The sequence below is a fragment of the Suncus etruscus genome, chromosome 4, assembly GCF_024139225.1.
Source record: "Suncus etruscus isolate mSunEtr1 chromosome 4, mSunEtr1.pri.cur, whole genome shotgun sequence".
Classification (NCBI taxonomy): domain Eukaryota; kingdom Metazoa; phylum Chordata; class Mammalia; order Eulipotyphla; family Soricidae; genus Suncus; species Suncus etruscus.
Window position 1 is genome coordinate 132,278,054 of NC_064851.1, and position 15,279 is coordinate 132,293,332.

The 15,279-nt window shown below is 38.1% G+C and overlaps 1 protein-coding gene and 1 non-coding gene across 2 annotated transcripts in view; both read left to right on the top strand.

Annotated features, from left to right (window-relative positions):
• Positions 1-9,010, top strand: part of ZDHHC2 (zinc finger DHHC-type palmitoyltransferase 2) — an 80,174-nt gene extending 71,164 nt beyond the window's left edge. Inside the window, exons 11-13 of the mRNA XM_049772374.1 lie at positions 2,230-2,342; positions 5,272-5,342; positions 8,574-9,010. Of these exons, the coding sequence (XP_049628331.1) occupies positions 2,230-2,342; positions 5,272-5,312 (154 nt within the window). The 3' untranslated portion in view covers positions 5,313-5,342; positions 8,574-9,010. The remainder of the gene's footprint in view (positions 1-2,229; positions 2,343-5,271; positions 5,343-8,573) is intronic.
• Positions 1,614-1,675, top strand: LOC126007674 (U7 small nuclear RNA). The gene has a single exon (XR_007495176.1). It is a non-coding gene; the product is annotated as a U7 small nuclear RNA (small nuclear RNA).
• Positions 9,011-15,279: the final 6,269 nt, after the last annotated feature.

A 15,279-nucleotide genomic window follows, 5' to 3' on the forward strand; every position in this document is an offset into this window, starting at 1 on the left:
CTAGTTTTTGAATTTGGGACAAAAGTAATTATTAAGGTACAAAAATTTATTTTTACTGGAGATTAAGCCCAGGCCTGTCACATTTAAGATAAGCCCTTTACCTGGTGAACTCTCAACCCATTTTTTTTGTCTTTCGAACATTATTCTAATTACTACTTAAGGATTTTTTTTTAAATATACTAGTAGTTTCTTTGCCAATAATGTTCTCTAATAATATCTTAAATGTTACTTTAATTTATGTATTTTATATCATTCTCTATAATAATATATGGCATGCCTTCTTAAACTTTAAACTATAAATTATTGTATATCGGTGGAGGGTCAGGGAGTGTTTACCAAGCTGTACTCAAGAGGTTTGGGGCCACTCCCAGCAATACAGGGCTGATGGTTCAGTTAGTGTTTGGGCCAGAAATAATCACCCAAGAATGTTCAAGGGGGCCTGCAAGTCAGGGGCTGAACCTGGCTATTGTGTGCTATTGACCCAACCCCTAAAATTAATTTGGAAACTAATTATTTTCCAGATTAAACATTAAATTTGTAAGATCTAATAATATATATTGATTTGGACATTTCTTCATGATAGTGCTCAAATTTGTTTATTGGATTCTTTGTAAGTAGCAGTTAGGCCACCTTACAGAAACTTAAGAACAGTTTTCCTTACCCCTTTCAGACAATTTTCTTAATTTTTTTTCTCAATAACCACACACCCTACTACCAGAAGTTTAAATTGGCACTTATATGATTTTTTTTGTTTGCTTGGTTTTGGGCCTCCCTGAGCAATGCTCAGGAGTAACTCCTAGATCTGTACTCAGGGATTATTTTTGGAGGTCCTTGGGGGGACCATCTGGGATGCTGGAAATCAAACCCAGGCTGACTGTGTAAAAGCAAACACTATCTGCTGTACCCTTCAGTCCCTAAATTTTTTTTTTTTTGGTTTTTGGGCCACACCCGGCAGTGCTCAGGGGTTACTCCTGGCTGTCTGCTCAGAAATAACTCCTGGCAGGCACGGGGGACCATATGGGACACCGGGATTCGAACCAACCACCTTTGGTCCTGGATCGGCTGCTTGCAAGGCAAACGCCGCTGTGCTATATTTTCGGGCCAAGTCCCTAAATTTTTTTTTAAAAAAATTTAGATTAGGGGCCGGCGAGGTGGCGCTAGAGGTAAGGTGTCTGCCTTGCGAGCGCTAGCCAAGGATCAGGACCAAGGTTCGATCCCCCAGCGCCCCATATGGTCCCCCCAAGCCAGGGGCAATTTATGAGCACATAGCCAAAAGTAACCCCTGAGCATCAAACGGGTGTGGCCCAAAAAACCAAAAAAACAACAAACAAAAAATTAGATTAGTTTCACAAATTTAAAACAATGTCTAGATTGCTATTAGTAATTAAACTTTAAAAAATAGAATTGATGGCCCGGAGAGATAGCACAGCGGCATTTGTCTTGCAAGCAGCCGATCCAGGACCAAAGGTGGTTGGTTCGAATCCCGGTGTTCCATATGGTCCCCCATGCCTGCCAGGAGCTATTTCTGAGCAGACAGCCAGGAGTAACCCCTGAGCACTGCCGGGTGTGGCCCAAAAACCAAAAAAAAAAAAAAAAAAAAAAATAGAATTGATGCGTGTTACAGCTCTTTTAGAATTTGTCCAGCAGGCCTTCTGATCTTCACCATAAGGCCCCTCAAGAAAAAAAATAGAATTGATGGGGCCAGAGTTATAGCACATTGGACAGGTATTTGCCTTGCACTGGCCAACCCAGTTTTGATCCCAGGCATCCCATATGGTCCCCTGAGCCTGCCAGGAGTGATTTATGTGCGCAGAGCCATGAGTAAGCAACTCCTGAGCGCTGCTGCCAAGTGTGGCCCAGAAAATAAATACATAAGTAAAATTGGTGAAATATACTGTTCTAATGAAATGTCCTAATTTGCGGATGACTGCATATTTTTGGTTACTATTCCCAGCAATGTTTTTCTTCCCCTCTCTCCCACCTCACTCTCTCCCCAAAAAGAAAAAGAATTTTAAAGATTTAAAATAATCAAACTAAGGAGAATGCTTAAAATTCTTTTCTCATTGTGAGTCATTGTGATTTCAGGCTTTATTCTCATTTTCCCCCAAATATTCTTGGGTAATTATTATAATTTTCTTACTTTACATATAATTTAGTTACTTATTCCAAAAACACTTCATACTGCCAAAAGATAGCATGGTAATTATGTTGGTGATTATTGTTATTCAGTCCCGAAAACCATCAATTTCCTGCAAAGCCACTGAGAGATTCCCAGAGTCACCTTCTTACGGATTCTCAATCTTGGATGGAGAGCGGTACAAACCTCAAGAAAGGCACAGCTGGTAAGGGGATGCTCTTTGGAGGGCAATTTTCGATATATTTTGTTTCCACGTTGAAGTGGTGAAAGTAAGTTGAAAGTGGTGAAAATGTTCCCACGATATTACTTATAGGCTTTTTCTTACTTTGAAATTAGACTCTTATTGTAATTTTAGATTTTTTATAGGACTTGTTTGTGAAGTACAATATTTTTCTATTAGATGTAGCGGACCATAAGACACACATAGTTTTTAGACGAGGAAAACAAGAGACGCCAGGAAACAGCAACTGGGAACAACCAGCCTGTGAGATCAAAGTGTATTTACAATACACTGGTCCACAGATGATTAAACACATTTACCTAACTAAAAAAACAAACATTTTTAAAATACTTTTTCCTCAATATAAAAAAAAGTAGGGGCCGGCGAGGTGGCGCTAGAGGTAAGGTGTCTGCCTTGCAAGCTCTAGCCAAGGAAGGACCTCAGTTCGATCCCCCCCGGCGTCCCATATGGTCCCCCCAAGCCAGGGGCAATTTCTGAGCGCTTAGCCAGGAGTAACCCCTGAGTGTCAAACGGGTGTGGCTGGAAAAAAAAAAAGTCACAGCAGCAATCAAATCTGTATATGTGATGGTAAAAGTGCATTAATCTGATTGCTCGTACTATGTGATATGTCTGTGCAAAAGGGGGCATAACACTGCGGATGTCAAGTGGTTAGAACCAGTATCTGCTCTCCTCCCTTGCACTCAGACTTCAGCTCCAGGCATCATTCACTCTATAAGATGCACAGACTGGGGCCAGTAGGGCATTGCTAGCCTTACATGTGGCTGATCCAGGATAGACCTGGGTTCTATTCCCAGCGTCCTCTATGGTCCCCCAAAACAGGAGCTATTTCTGAGTGCAGAGCCAGGAGTAACCCCTGAGCACCACTGGGTGTGCCCCCCCCAAAAAACAGAAAAAGACACATAGACATTTTCCATCTTTTTTTTGGGGGGGAGGGGAGTGTGTCTTATGGTACAAAAACTATGGTACATTACTGTCTGCTAGCTATAGAAAATCAATTTTGAAAGATATATTTATATTTTTTATTTAAAAAAACTAATATTTATATAAAGAAAAATGTTAGAAATAACATAAAAATAAATTTATTCAAAAGAGGGGAAAATATGAAATCAATATGAAATTTAACTCAAAAGTTAAAAATGTAGGGAAATAAGGGGCCAGAATGATAGCACAGAGATAAGGCGTTTGCCTTGTATGTGGCCAACACAGGACGGATTCAGTTTCGAATCTCAGCATTCCCCCAAGCCTGCCAGGAGTGACTTCTGAGTGCAGAGCCAGGAGTAAACTCTGAGCAATGCTGGGTGTGGCCAAAAAAACAAAAACAAAAAAAGAAAAAGAAATATAGGGAAATAAACCAAAATTGAGCAGTAGTGTTGTGCTAAAATTTCTCTTCAGTTTCAAAATGCCAAAGTAAAGTTACTACATAAATTTAGTTACTTGTTATTTATTCACATTCGTATACCTCTTGTTACTGATGATTTTAATCTTTGGATTATTTCAGTTAATATAATTTATTGGCAATGATCAAACAAGACTCTGAGATATGAATAAACTGATTTCAAATCACAGTCTGGGCTTTAACTAGTGTGTGGTATTGTTACTGAACATGTTTTAGAGGTAGTTTCCTTATTTTATAAATACTATTTAAATATCAGGACTAGAGGTAGGTAATGAGAATTGAAATTTTTTTTCAGAGGGCTGGAGTGATAGCACAGCAGTAGGGCGTTTGCTTTGCAAGCGGCCAACCCTAGACAGACTCCCATTCAATTCCTGGCATCCCATATGGTCTCCCAAGACTGCCAGGAGGAACCTCTGAGCACCTCCAGATATAACTCAAAGGCCAGAAAAAATAATTTTTTTTTTCAGTTCAACCAGAAGACCTCCAAGTTAACTGATTTAGTTCATCAAACTTTTCTCCTTGGGGCCAGAGAGATAGCACAACACAATGGTAGGGCATTTGCCTTGTATGCAGCCAATGCAGAAGATGGTGGGTGGTTCAATTCCTGACATCCCATATGGCCCTCCAAGCCTGCCAGGGGCTATTTCTGAGTGCAGAGCCAGGAGTAACTCTTGAGCGCCGCTGGGTGTGGACCCCCCCCAAAAATAAATAAAACAAAAACGAAAACTCTCTCCTTTTTTTTTTATTCAGAATATCTTGGAGAAATGTCTGACTTTGGTGCACTAAGTTTACCATATTGTTACAAATATCCTTGGGATTTTAATTATATGGATAAACCAATAGTCCTGAATAAACATTCTTTTGTTTTGATTTTGTTTTTCGTGCCACACCCAGGAATGCTCAGGGGTTACTCCTGGCTTTGCAATCAGAAATCACTCCTGGCTTGGGGGACAATCAGGGATGCCGGGGATCAAACCTAGGTCTGTCTGGAGTTGGCCGCATGCAAGGCAAATGCCCTACCTGCTGTATTATTGCTCTGCTCCCCCTAAGTAAATAGTCTGATGTCATTAGTATATGATGTCCTATTCTCCTAAAATATATGCTTCCTTTTTAAAAAAAAATCTCATTCTTAAAGAATATGACAAGGAAGAGATGTATGAAAAGGATGAGATCAGAAAGGTTTCACTAACCTTTGAACCCTAGATATATAAATCATATGAAATATGATTTAAGTGCCAGTTTCAATACTTTTTTCATAGTTTTACTTCCACTTCCTGAAGTATATAGTATTATCAAAGTACTTTATTGTTGCATTGGTTGCAGCCAACATGGTAGCATCTATCTAACCTTCTTAGGATCATCTTATAAACACCCATATTATGTAAGAGCCCCTTTTGTAAATATACGAGGGGAGGCATCATGAATTAACATACACGCCTCTGCCTGTTTGTTTAGATTTAACAAAATGCTAATTTATATTCATATACTGTTTTGAAGGCATGAGCAATCCTGCATTAATCTTGGAGAATGAGACTTAGCTCTTCAAATAAAATTCCTACTTTAACAAAGTAAGTTTACCTTTTTTTATATAATTATCTTTATTTAAACACTGTGATTACAAATATGATTATAGTTGTATGATTACACTCATGTAAAGAACATCCCCCTTCACCAGTGCAACATTCCCACCAACAATTTCCCAGATCTCCCTCCTCCCCACCCCCCCACACCTGTACTCGAGACAGGCTTTTTACTTCCCTTATTCATTCACATTGTTATGATAGTTTTCAGTGTAGTCATCTCTCCAACTGCACTCATCACTCTACTTGATGAGCTTCATGTCAAGTAAGTTTACCTTTACTATCATTTTCTGTTTCAACAATTTCTACTTCTCTTGTGCAAATAACTTCCAAAAGCATTTTTATTATTTTTTATTTTAATTTTTTGTATTATTTGTATTATTTTCCATGATTCAAATTAGAAATGCTGTAATTGACCCTTGAAATTGCATTAATCGGGGCTGGTGAGGTGGTGCTAGAGGTAAGGTGTCTGCCTTGCAAGCTCTAGCCAAGGAAGGACCTCGGTTCGATCCCCCAGCTCCCATATGGTCCCCCCAAGCCAGGGGCAATTTCTGAGTGCTTAGCCAGGAGTAACCCCTGAGCATCAAAAGAGTGTGGCCCCAAAAAACAAAAAAAAAAAAAGAGAGAGAGAGAGAGAGAGAGATTGCATGAATCATGTTGAGCAGCTCTGGACATGGACCTAATTTTAGTATTTGTTATTTAGGTTAACTTGGTAAGTAATAGAAATAAATTGATGAATAAAATTCATATGTATCGGGGCCAGAGAGATAGCAGGGAAGTAGGGCATTTGCCTTGCATGCAGGACTGTGGCTCGAATTTGGCATTCCATATGGTTCCCCGAGCCTGCCAGAAGTGATTTCTGAGTGTAGAGCCAGGAGTTAACCCCTGAGCACTGCCGGGTGTGACTCCCCCTAAAAAATTCATATGTATATAACATTAAGTGGTAAGGATTAATATTAAAATATTGACCTTTATATGAGTTATCATTTATAAAATCATGAAAAATTAATTTTTCTTTTCTATCCTGCAATATACACAGTAGCCAGTTGTTAACCATTGTTCGTAAAATCACACTGGGTTTCAGTACAGAATAATTAGATTTTTCTTGAAGGTCATTTCTTGTAATGTGCAGAGGGATGCTACAGAATGAAACTCAAGGGGCCGGCGCGGTGGCACCAGACGTAAGGTGCCTGCCTTGCCTGCGCTAACCTAGGACGGACCTAGGTTCTATCCCCCGGTGTCCCATATGGTCCCCCAAGCCAGGAGCGACTTCTGAGTGCATAGCCAGGAGTAACCCCTGAGCATTACTGGGTGTGGCTCCCAAACACCCCCCCCCAAAAAAAAAGAAACTCAAGACTTCCTACCTGCATAGCATGTGCTTCAACCCACTGAACTGTCTTTCTGGCCCATAAACTATAATTTTTTAAACATGTAGCTCCAAATAATCAGTTTATTTAAAACAATTTACTTATGGGGCCAGAGAGATAGCATAGAGGTAAGGTGTTTGCCTTTCATGCAGAAGGTCATCAGTTCGAATCCGGCTTCCCATATGGTCCCCCGAGCCTGCCAGGAACAATTTCTGAGCATGGAGCCAGGAGTTTCCCCTGAGCACTGCCGGATGTGACCCAAAAACCACACACAAAAAAAAGCTTTATAAAAACTTGTTATTAGTATATTATATATGCAAAACTACTTGTCAGAGCAGCCTAGAAAGATAGCACAGTGGTGGGGCATTTGCCTTGCATGCAGAAGAAATCCAGGCACCCCATATGCATAGTCCCCCGAGCCTGCCTGGGTGATTTCTGAGCATAGAGCCAGGAGTAGCCCCTGAGCACTGCCAGGTATGACCCAAAAACCAAATATATATATATATATATATATATATATATATATATATATATATATATATATATATATACACATATATATATACACACATATATATACACATATATATGTATATATACATATATATACTTTGTCAGAATAATGAAATAACACAATGTGCACTGATAAAAGAATCATTTTCTAATATTTCTTATTCTGCTATAACCAGCAATATTTGTATGATATTTCTTTTAAAAGTTGACTGGGGGCTGGAGCAATAGTACAGCACTAGAGCAATTTGCCTTGTATGTGGTTGACCTAGTTTTGATTCAGTCTTGCTATTTATTTATTCATTGCACATTTATAATTGAACAATATTATTCAATATTAATGTTTCATTCATTTCACTTTTTCATATTCTCATTTCTTTTGAAATACAGTATAATGTTCTATTTCCTTTTTATAGAACATTTTTGTTTTGTATCATTGCACATAATTAAGTTTACCTTTAGTGTGCTAATGTATAAATTTAGCTTGCCAAACATTAACTATAATATAAGTGAAAAATACTGTGTTCTGGGGCTGGAGCAATAGCACAGTGGTAGGGCATTTGCCTTGCACACGGCTGACCCAGGACAGACCTTAATTCGATCCCTTGGCGTCCCATATGGTCCCCCAGCCCAGGAGCGATTTCTGAGCTCATAACCAGGAGTCACTTTAGGATCACCAGGTGTGGCCCAAAAGCCCAAAAAGAAAAAGAAATAAAAGAAAAATACTGTGTTCTATGCATTTAAATTTTAAATTTACCTCAGTCTCTCATCCAATTCTATTGCTATCACTCCTATAGAATTCTGACCTTAAATGAATGCAAAAAATAAAAACAAAACCTGCCAAATTGGGACCCTAAACTAATAGCATAAATATCATGTGGGAGCTGAATAGAAATTCTATTCTCAAAATTAAGTAATAATATTTACTCTTAAACAAAATTTTGAACTTACTTGGCAAAAGAAAATCAGAGTCTGTATTTTCTTTATTTTAACAAGATTCTCTGGACTTTTATAAACACATTATAGAGAAGCATTGACATAGCATCTATACACAAGAGCTTTATTGGGCTTCTAGCCTAGGAAACACAATTTTGTATTTTTATCTTTTCACGTTTATTTGTTATTGATAAAACATTTGTTTGCACAATTGTTTTTACAAATACAATTCACACTTAAAATTTTTTTTTCACTTATCACCAAAGTACAAATTTCTTCCACCATAGTCCACTGGAAATATTCCCAAGTAAAACATAGATGTAATTGCAACAGTCACTGAATTATTTAGTGGTATTATTTTGAAATTTGTAGTTAACACAAGTTTTGCATTCTGCTTCATTTCAAGGTATTCATGCTTTGGAAGATGGAAGAGGCTTCTCAGGGGAATGCCCGGTGTCTCGCTGTTCCTTTTTCCTTTGGCTGGATGAATATGCAGAACATAATAAGTTCTATTCAAACCACTTAAAATACATTAACACTTTTTTATCTAACATTCTGATAATTTCATTTAACATGAATTCTTGTAAAATATTGTATTGTCATTTAAAAATCAGAGTGATTCCATGAAAAAAAACTTTGCTTGTAATATATCCATAGGTCACTTTTCACCAAATACTTGGGTAACCCCAATTTATCAGACACAAAATCCATGATTATTATTCAGTTTGAAAAACTGAGACTGTTAAGGTATATCTTTTAATATTTAAAAATACAAGTTACATAATGATAAGCTTTGTAAACTTCATTACTACCTATGAAAAGATGGAGAGGTAGCAAATGTAATCATTTTACTTTTGCTTTTAGTAAGAGTCCAGCCTCAGAAGTGAGCTGAGGGGCCGGGCGGTGGCGCAAGAGGTAAGGTGCCTGCCTTGCCTGCGCTAGCCTTGGACGGACCACAGTTCGATCCCCCGGCGTCCCATATGGTCCCCCAAGCCAGGAGCAACTTCTGAGCACATAGCCAGGAGTAACCCCTGAGCATTACCGGGTGTGGCCCAAAAACCAAAAAAAAAAAAAAAAAAGAATTACAAAGTTGTGGGGCCGGGCGGTGGCGCTAAAGGTAAGGTGCGCCTGCCTTGCTTGCGCTAGCCTTGGACAGACCGCGGTTCGATCCCCCGGTGTCCCATATGGTCCCCCAAGCCAGGAGCAACTTCTGAGCACATAGCCAGGAGTAACCCCTGAGCGTTACCGGGTGTGGCCCAAAAACCAAAAAAAAAAAAAAAAAAAAAAAAAAAAAAAAAAGAAGTGAGCTGAATTAACTCTGACTTCACTGTGAAGTCTAAGTGGCCTGCAGTTGAAGGTCACTTTTCAGTTTATGCCAGCCTTTAATCCAATTCTGATTTTTGTTCCCTATTGGCAAAGAAGTAACCACTAAAGCTTGATCTCATAAATAAGCAACTGGTTAGAAATTTGTCAGAACTGCTATATTTTTCATTATCTTCTAATTATCTTAAATTAGGGCAAAATATGTATTACAAATGTAAAGACTGATTTGTGATTTTCTTTGCTAGTTCGCCTTTAAAAAAAATATCTAGGAAGGGGCCCGGAGCCATAGTACAGCAGGTTGGGCATTTGTCTTGCACATGGCCATCCTGGGTTTGATCCCCAGAATCCCATATGGTCCCCCGAGCCTGCCAGGAGTAATTTCTAAGTGCAGAGCCAAGAGTAAATCCTGAGCACCTCTGGGTGTGATCCAAAAACCAAAACCAAAAACAACAGCAGCATTCTAGGGAATTCTCCCATTAAAAATAGAATCAGTGAAGAATTTCTGATAAGCCATTATAATAATCATACAAATAATTATTTGTGTCCTCTCTCATTTAAAGTATGACAAACTGTATAGGTCCTCAAATATTTCTTAAGAGAAAATTATTAAACCTTTCAGACAAAAACCATGTACTTTTGGAAATTTAGTTCAATGTGAACTAAAAGGCATGCTATTTGGAAATTGAGCTTCAGAGAACGAAAGTGGTGTGTTTGTTGATGCCAAAATGTTTGGCCTCAGTAAATATAAGAAGCTCTTGTGCCTTGTATGCACTAATTTTAAAAAGTTCATTTTATTCTCTTAAAATCTCAATGGAGTTTAAGTTTCATAAATGTTAGTGTTTAGAATGAACTATATACGCATTGTAAAAAGATTTTTAGAAATTAAAGCAGATTACTGTTTAGAACTATACAGCTAAGAAACCGGTATTCATTCACAGAGAAAAATGATATTAAATGTTTCAGTATCTGAGTTAGACAAAACAACACAAAGTAGACTGGAGGATAATTGAGAAAACATGCTTACACATCCTTGCTAATATATAGATTAAATGAGTTCGCAGGAAAAAATCAGTATCAGCTGATCATTTGAGTGCAATGCTTTGAACAGTAGGATGAAAGTCTTTTTCATATTTTTTAAAGCTAAAGATTTTGATCTGACAATCTGTTTCAAGAAATCTCAGATGATACATTTTAATCTTCACTTAAAATATTTTCTGGTCATTTTTCACTACCTGAAGTGCCAGGCCAAAACCTACTGCTAGAAGTCTTAAAAGACAACAGCATCAGGTGATATATTAGGAATTATACACAGCCCAATTTTTTTTTCCAAAGCTCAACATTATAGCTGTTTTTACAGAAAGGATTCTATTATGTGTCCCTTAAATTAGATTTTTATTTTTTACCTTGCTAGAGTGCTATTAATTTTTTTGGTTTAATGATGTCTTAATGAAATGCAAAGTGAGTACACATTAGTCAGTTTAAAAAAAAAAAAACATTGAGGAAAAAATAGGCCAGAATTAAAGTGGGTAGAGAGCATCACTAAGTTTGGCCCAAAGTCAAAAACAAAGCAAAAACCATTGCAAAAACTAAAGTTTATCTATTAAGATGTCATTTCTCCATTATTCTTATTTTCATAGAAGAATAGTTTTTTATTATTTAGTTTTGGGGATTATGGTTTTTAGAAAATGACATCTCATTAAATAGACTAACTGTGAAAACATCAGTTTTTTTTATTCAATTTTTTATTCAAAAATTTTGAATAAATTTTTTAAAGATTCTACCACAGGTATTACTATTTAGGAAATATTTTGTTTAAAAATTTTTACAAATGCTTAATCTATATTAGTTAATTTCCATTGATGCAGTAAAGATGAGTTTTTCAAAGCTGAAGTAAAATTTCTTCTAAATATACTTTTTTTTTTTTTTTTTCTAAATATACTTTCAAGGAAGTACTTGTAAAATAAAAATCCACGAATTATGAGATCGCCCCAGGCACCATATTTCTAAACCCTGGCAGAGGATCTGAAGAAGCGGGGTAGCGGTGAAGAAATAAGCCAAGCCAGTCATGAGAGAGCAAGCCATGGAGCCAGTCAGGGCCTGGTGGTATCTCTGAGCCAAAATCCAGAACTGCTCTTTATTAAGCCAATTCCAATCTCCAGGAGGAAGGTTGAGTAATTAGATGGACTTTTACAAATCAAGAGAGTTGGAAGATGGGGGAAACACCGTTGTTTGAGCCTAACAGCTGGGTGTCATCCTATAGTGCTTCTCTACCAATTATGTGTTAGACTATAATAAAATTTGGTTAGTCATCTTTTTTAGCTGCCTATGCAATTGCCTTTGCACTGACAATCTAACTTGTTTTAAAGATATACTTTTCTGTTAGTAGTATAGAGAGCTGAATTCATGCCTACAGCCTAGTCATAAAGTAGGGAAGTGGTGAATGAGGTGGTAAGGTAAAAGTGAAGATCCTGAGTTCAATTAGATAAAGGCTGAGTATTCTGTATGTAATGGAAATAGGACACGTTTGACAAAAATGGCTTTCCCTAGGGAAATTAAGTAGTATTCATTAGCCACATACATACAAAATTAATCATGTAATGATGTGATTCATCTTCAAGAAAGCAAGCTGTGAAAAATAATATATTCCAATATATTATAAACTAGCCAATTTTCTGTGTGTTGAAACACATGTAAACCTGCAGACTGATTCTGGTTATACTTTAAGAAATTCCATGATCAGATATTTACCTTTAAAAATGGTGAAGTGGGGGCCGGAGAGATAGCATGGAGGTAAGGCGTTTACCTTTCATGCAGGAGGTCATCGGTTCGAATCCCGGCATCCCATATGGTCCCCTGTGCCTGCCAGGAGCAATTTCTGAGCCTGGAGCCAGGAATAACCCCTGAGCACTGCCGGGGGTGACCCAAAAACCACAAAAAAAAAAAAAAAAAAAAATGGTGAAGTGCTGTTATGAATTATTTCAAATCTTCTCACTGTAAACTGTGATGAAGATTACCTCCAGATAGCCACCCAACCCACCATCAGCCAGTAAATTCTGACCTACTGGGACCGTCGAGGTGGCACTAGAGGTAAGGTATCTGCCTTGCAAACGCTAGCCAAGGAAGGACCACGGTTTGATCCCCCGGCGTCCCATATGCCCCCCCCCAAGCCAGGGGCAATTTCTGAGCGCTTAGCCAGGAGTAACCCCTGAGCATCAAATGGGTGTGGCCCGAAAAACCAAAAAAAAAAAATTGACCTACTAGATATGTACTGAACTTTGCACACTCTCAGCCCTCTGAGCTCACTTTATCCAGCCCTCATTTCAACAATGAAATTTCATAATGGCCTCTCTAGGGAAGATACTTCTATAGAAAATTGAAGCAAGTTTAAATCCAGATGTCTCGGTAGGGGCAAGCTCATTTTCAGTCTATTTGGACATATTTCCTATTTTAGTATGAAAACAGACAATACTTTTATTAACCTGAAGTACTTGTTACAGTTACCAAAGTTTTTTTGTTTTGTTTTGGGGGGGGGGGCACACCTAGCAGTGCTCAGAAGTTACTCCTGGCAGATTCGGGGGACATAGGTATGCCAGGGATTGAACCTGGGTTGGTTACATGCAGGGCAAATGTCCTCCCAGCTGTGCTATTGCTCCTGCCCCAGAAAATTTTAGTATAAAAATCCTGATTCGGATTTTTAACAATTCTGGCAACTTGTCACTTCATTCAAATCATTTACTATATGCCAACAGTAGAGAAGTCTTTAAACTTAAGATTTTGTGGGGCAGGTAAGGGTGCTTACCTTGCACATCAAGGACAAATCTGGGTTAAATTTCTGACACCGCATATGGCCGCTTGAGGCCCTTCAGGAGTGATTCGAGTTCAGAACCAGGAGTAACGCCTGAGCACTAATGTGTAACACTTTAGCTCTTGGTTCTCAGACCATTAGATTTATTTGAAGTTTATTTCTGAAGAAACTTTGTTACTAAAAACAGCATCAATCATTTATGTCCCAAACCATACACTTCTCTCTTCTCCTTGCTATGATTACTTCATAGTATTATCCTGATTTTTATCACGTGGACATCCTTGATGGAATGATTCCAAGTAGGGACTCAAAGGAGTTCCCACAGACCAAAACCAATGAATTATCAAATGCTGAGTACTGTTTGGTGTAGCAGGAAGTTCTGGCAATATTTTGAATATACTGTACTTGAACAGAATGTAGACAATTAGAAATTTATTTACTTGCTCTGATACCAATAAAAAGTTCGAATATGACTGCCTGGGGACAGGGGAGTTGTCAATAGACCACTTGGAATGATTTGCTGCTATCTCACTGCAGGGAAGTGATAACAAAAATGAAACTGATAGCAGTGCTCAGAGATAAATCTTTGATGTTTTTGTCATAGCAAATAGTCACTATTTCTGTGTTAGTTTAGGGCTGTTATTACCTTTTAAGTTGGCTTCTTCCTAAGTACCAATTAAACCAAAGGAGGCCTTTTCGATGTGATTTTTAAGTTATGATGCCTAAGAGTTCCTCACTGCTCAGAAAGTTCTCATGATTTAATAGAAACAACGTATAACTTACATTGCATCTCTTAGGGAAGGCTTAACAATGTTAAGACTTGCTCATTACTGTTCTGAATTAATACTTAATAGTTGTTTGAATAAAGGTGCTTAATAAAATTTGAGAAAATCGAAAATTGTCGTAATGCTGAATTAAATAACTGATATCACATAAAGCTGCACGTGTTCTTTCATTATGACCTTCTGGCTGAAAATATACTTTAGTGTATTAGTAAAAGCATCATTTGTGGGGGCGGAGTGGTGGTGGTGCTAGTGCTAGCATTAAGGCTCCTGCGCTAGCCTAGGACAGATCCCCAGGTGTTCCCCAGGTGTCCCATGTGATCCCCAAGCCAGGAGTGATTTCTGAGCGCATAGCCAGGAGTAACCCCTGAGCATCACCGGGTGTGGCCCAACCCCCCCCCAAAAAAGAGGCATCATTTGTATGTACGTTGAAAATTGTTAAAAATAATTACAAGGGGCCGGGCGGTGGCGCTAAAGGTAAGGTGCCTGCCTTGCCTGCGCTAGCCTTGGACAGACCACGGTTTGATCCCCCGGTGTCCCATATGGTCCCCCAAGCCAGGAGCAACTTCTGAGCACATAGCCAGGAGTAACCCCTGAGTGTTACCGGGCGTGGCCCAAAAACCAAAATAATTAATAATAATAATAATAATAATTACAGAGGAACTTTAGAGTTAAAAGCAAACAATAAATTTTAAAGCTCTTTTAAAGATGTTTAGGGAAGTAGACACTATGGATGAACTTCAAATGGTTACAAAGAATCAACTGAAGCAGAGTATACATATGTATACCTCAAGCACTTGAATTTCACTCTTCCTATTTTGTCTTTAAGCAGGCAATAGTAAACAATGTTAATTGTTTTTAAAAAAGAAACTGTTTAGTCTAGGCGAAATAGGTTCCAGAAGACTACAATGCATTTTCACAAATCCTTAAACTTGACCTACTAAACACTTTTCTGTATATTTTCACCGCCATTGGTTAACACATCTTGATTTCCATGACTGATTGTATCCTGATTTCGCAACCTAAAATGAGTGTTCTCACCTGAGTTTCACAGACTATATATAAAAGAAATTCTTCTATCACCACAAACTAAGTAACAGCTGGGTAGTACTAATCACAAGAGACTCATTAAGAACCAAAGAAAAGTACTTAATATGATGTGTACATCACAACTATGTTGTACAGTCCAAGAACCCGTTTTA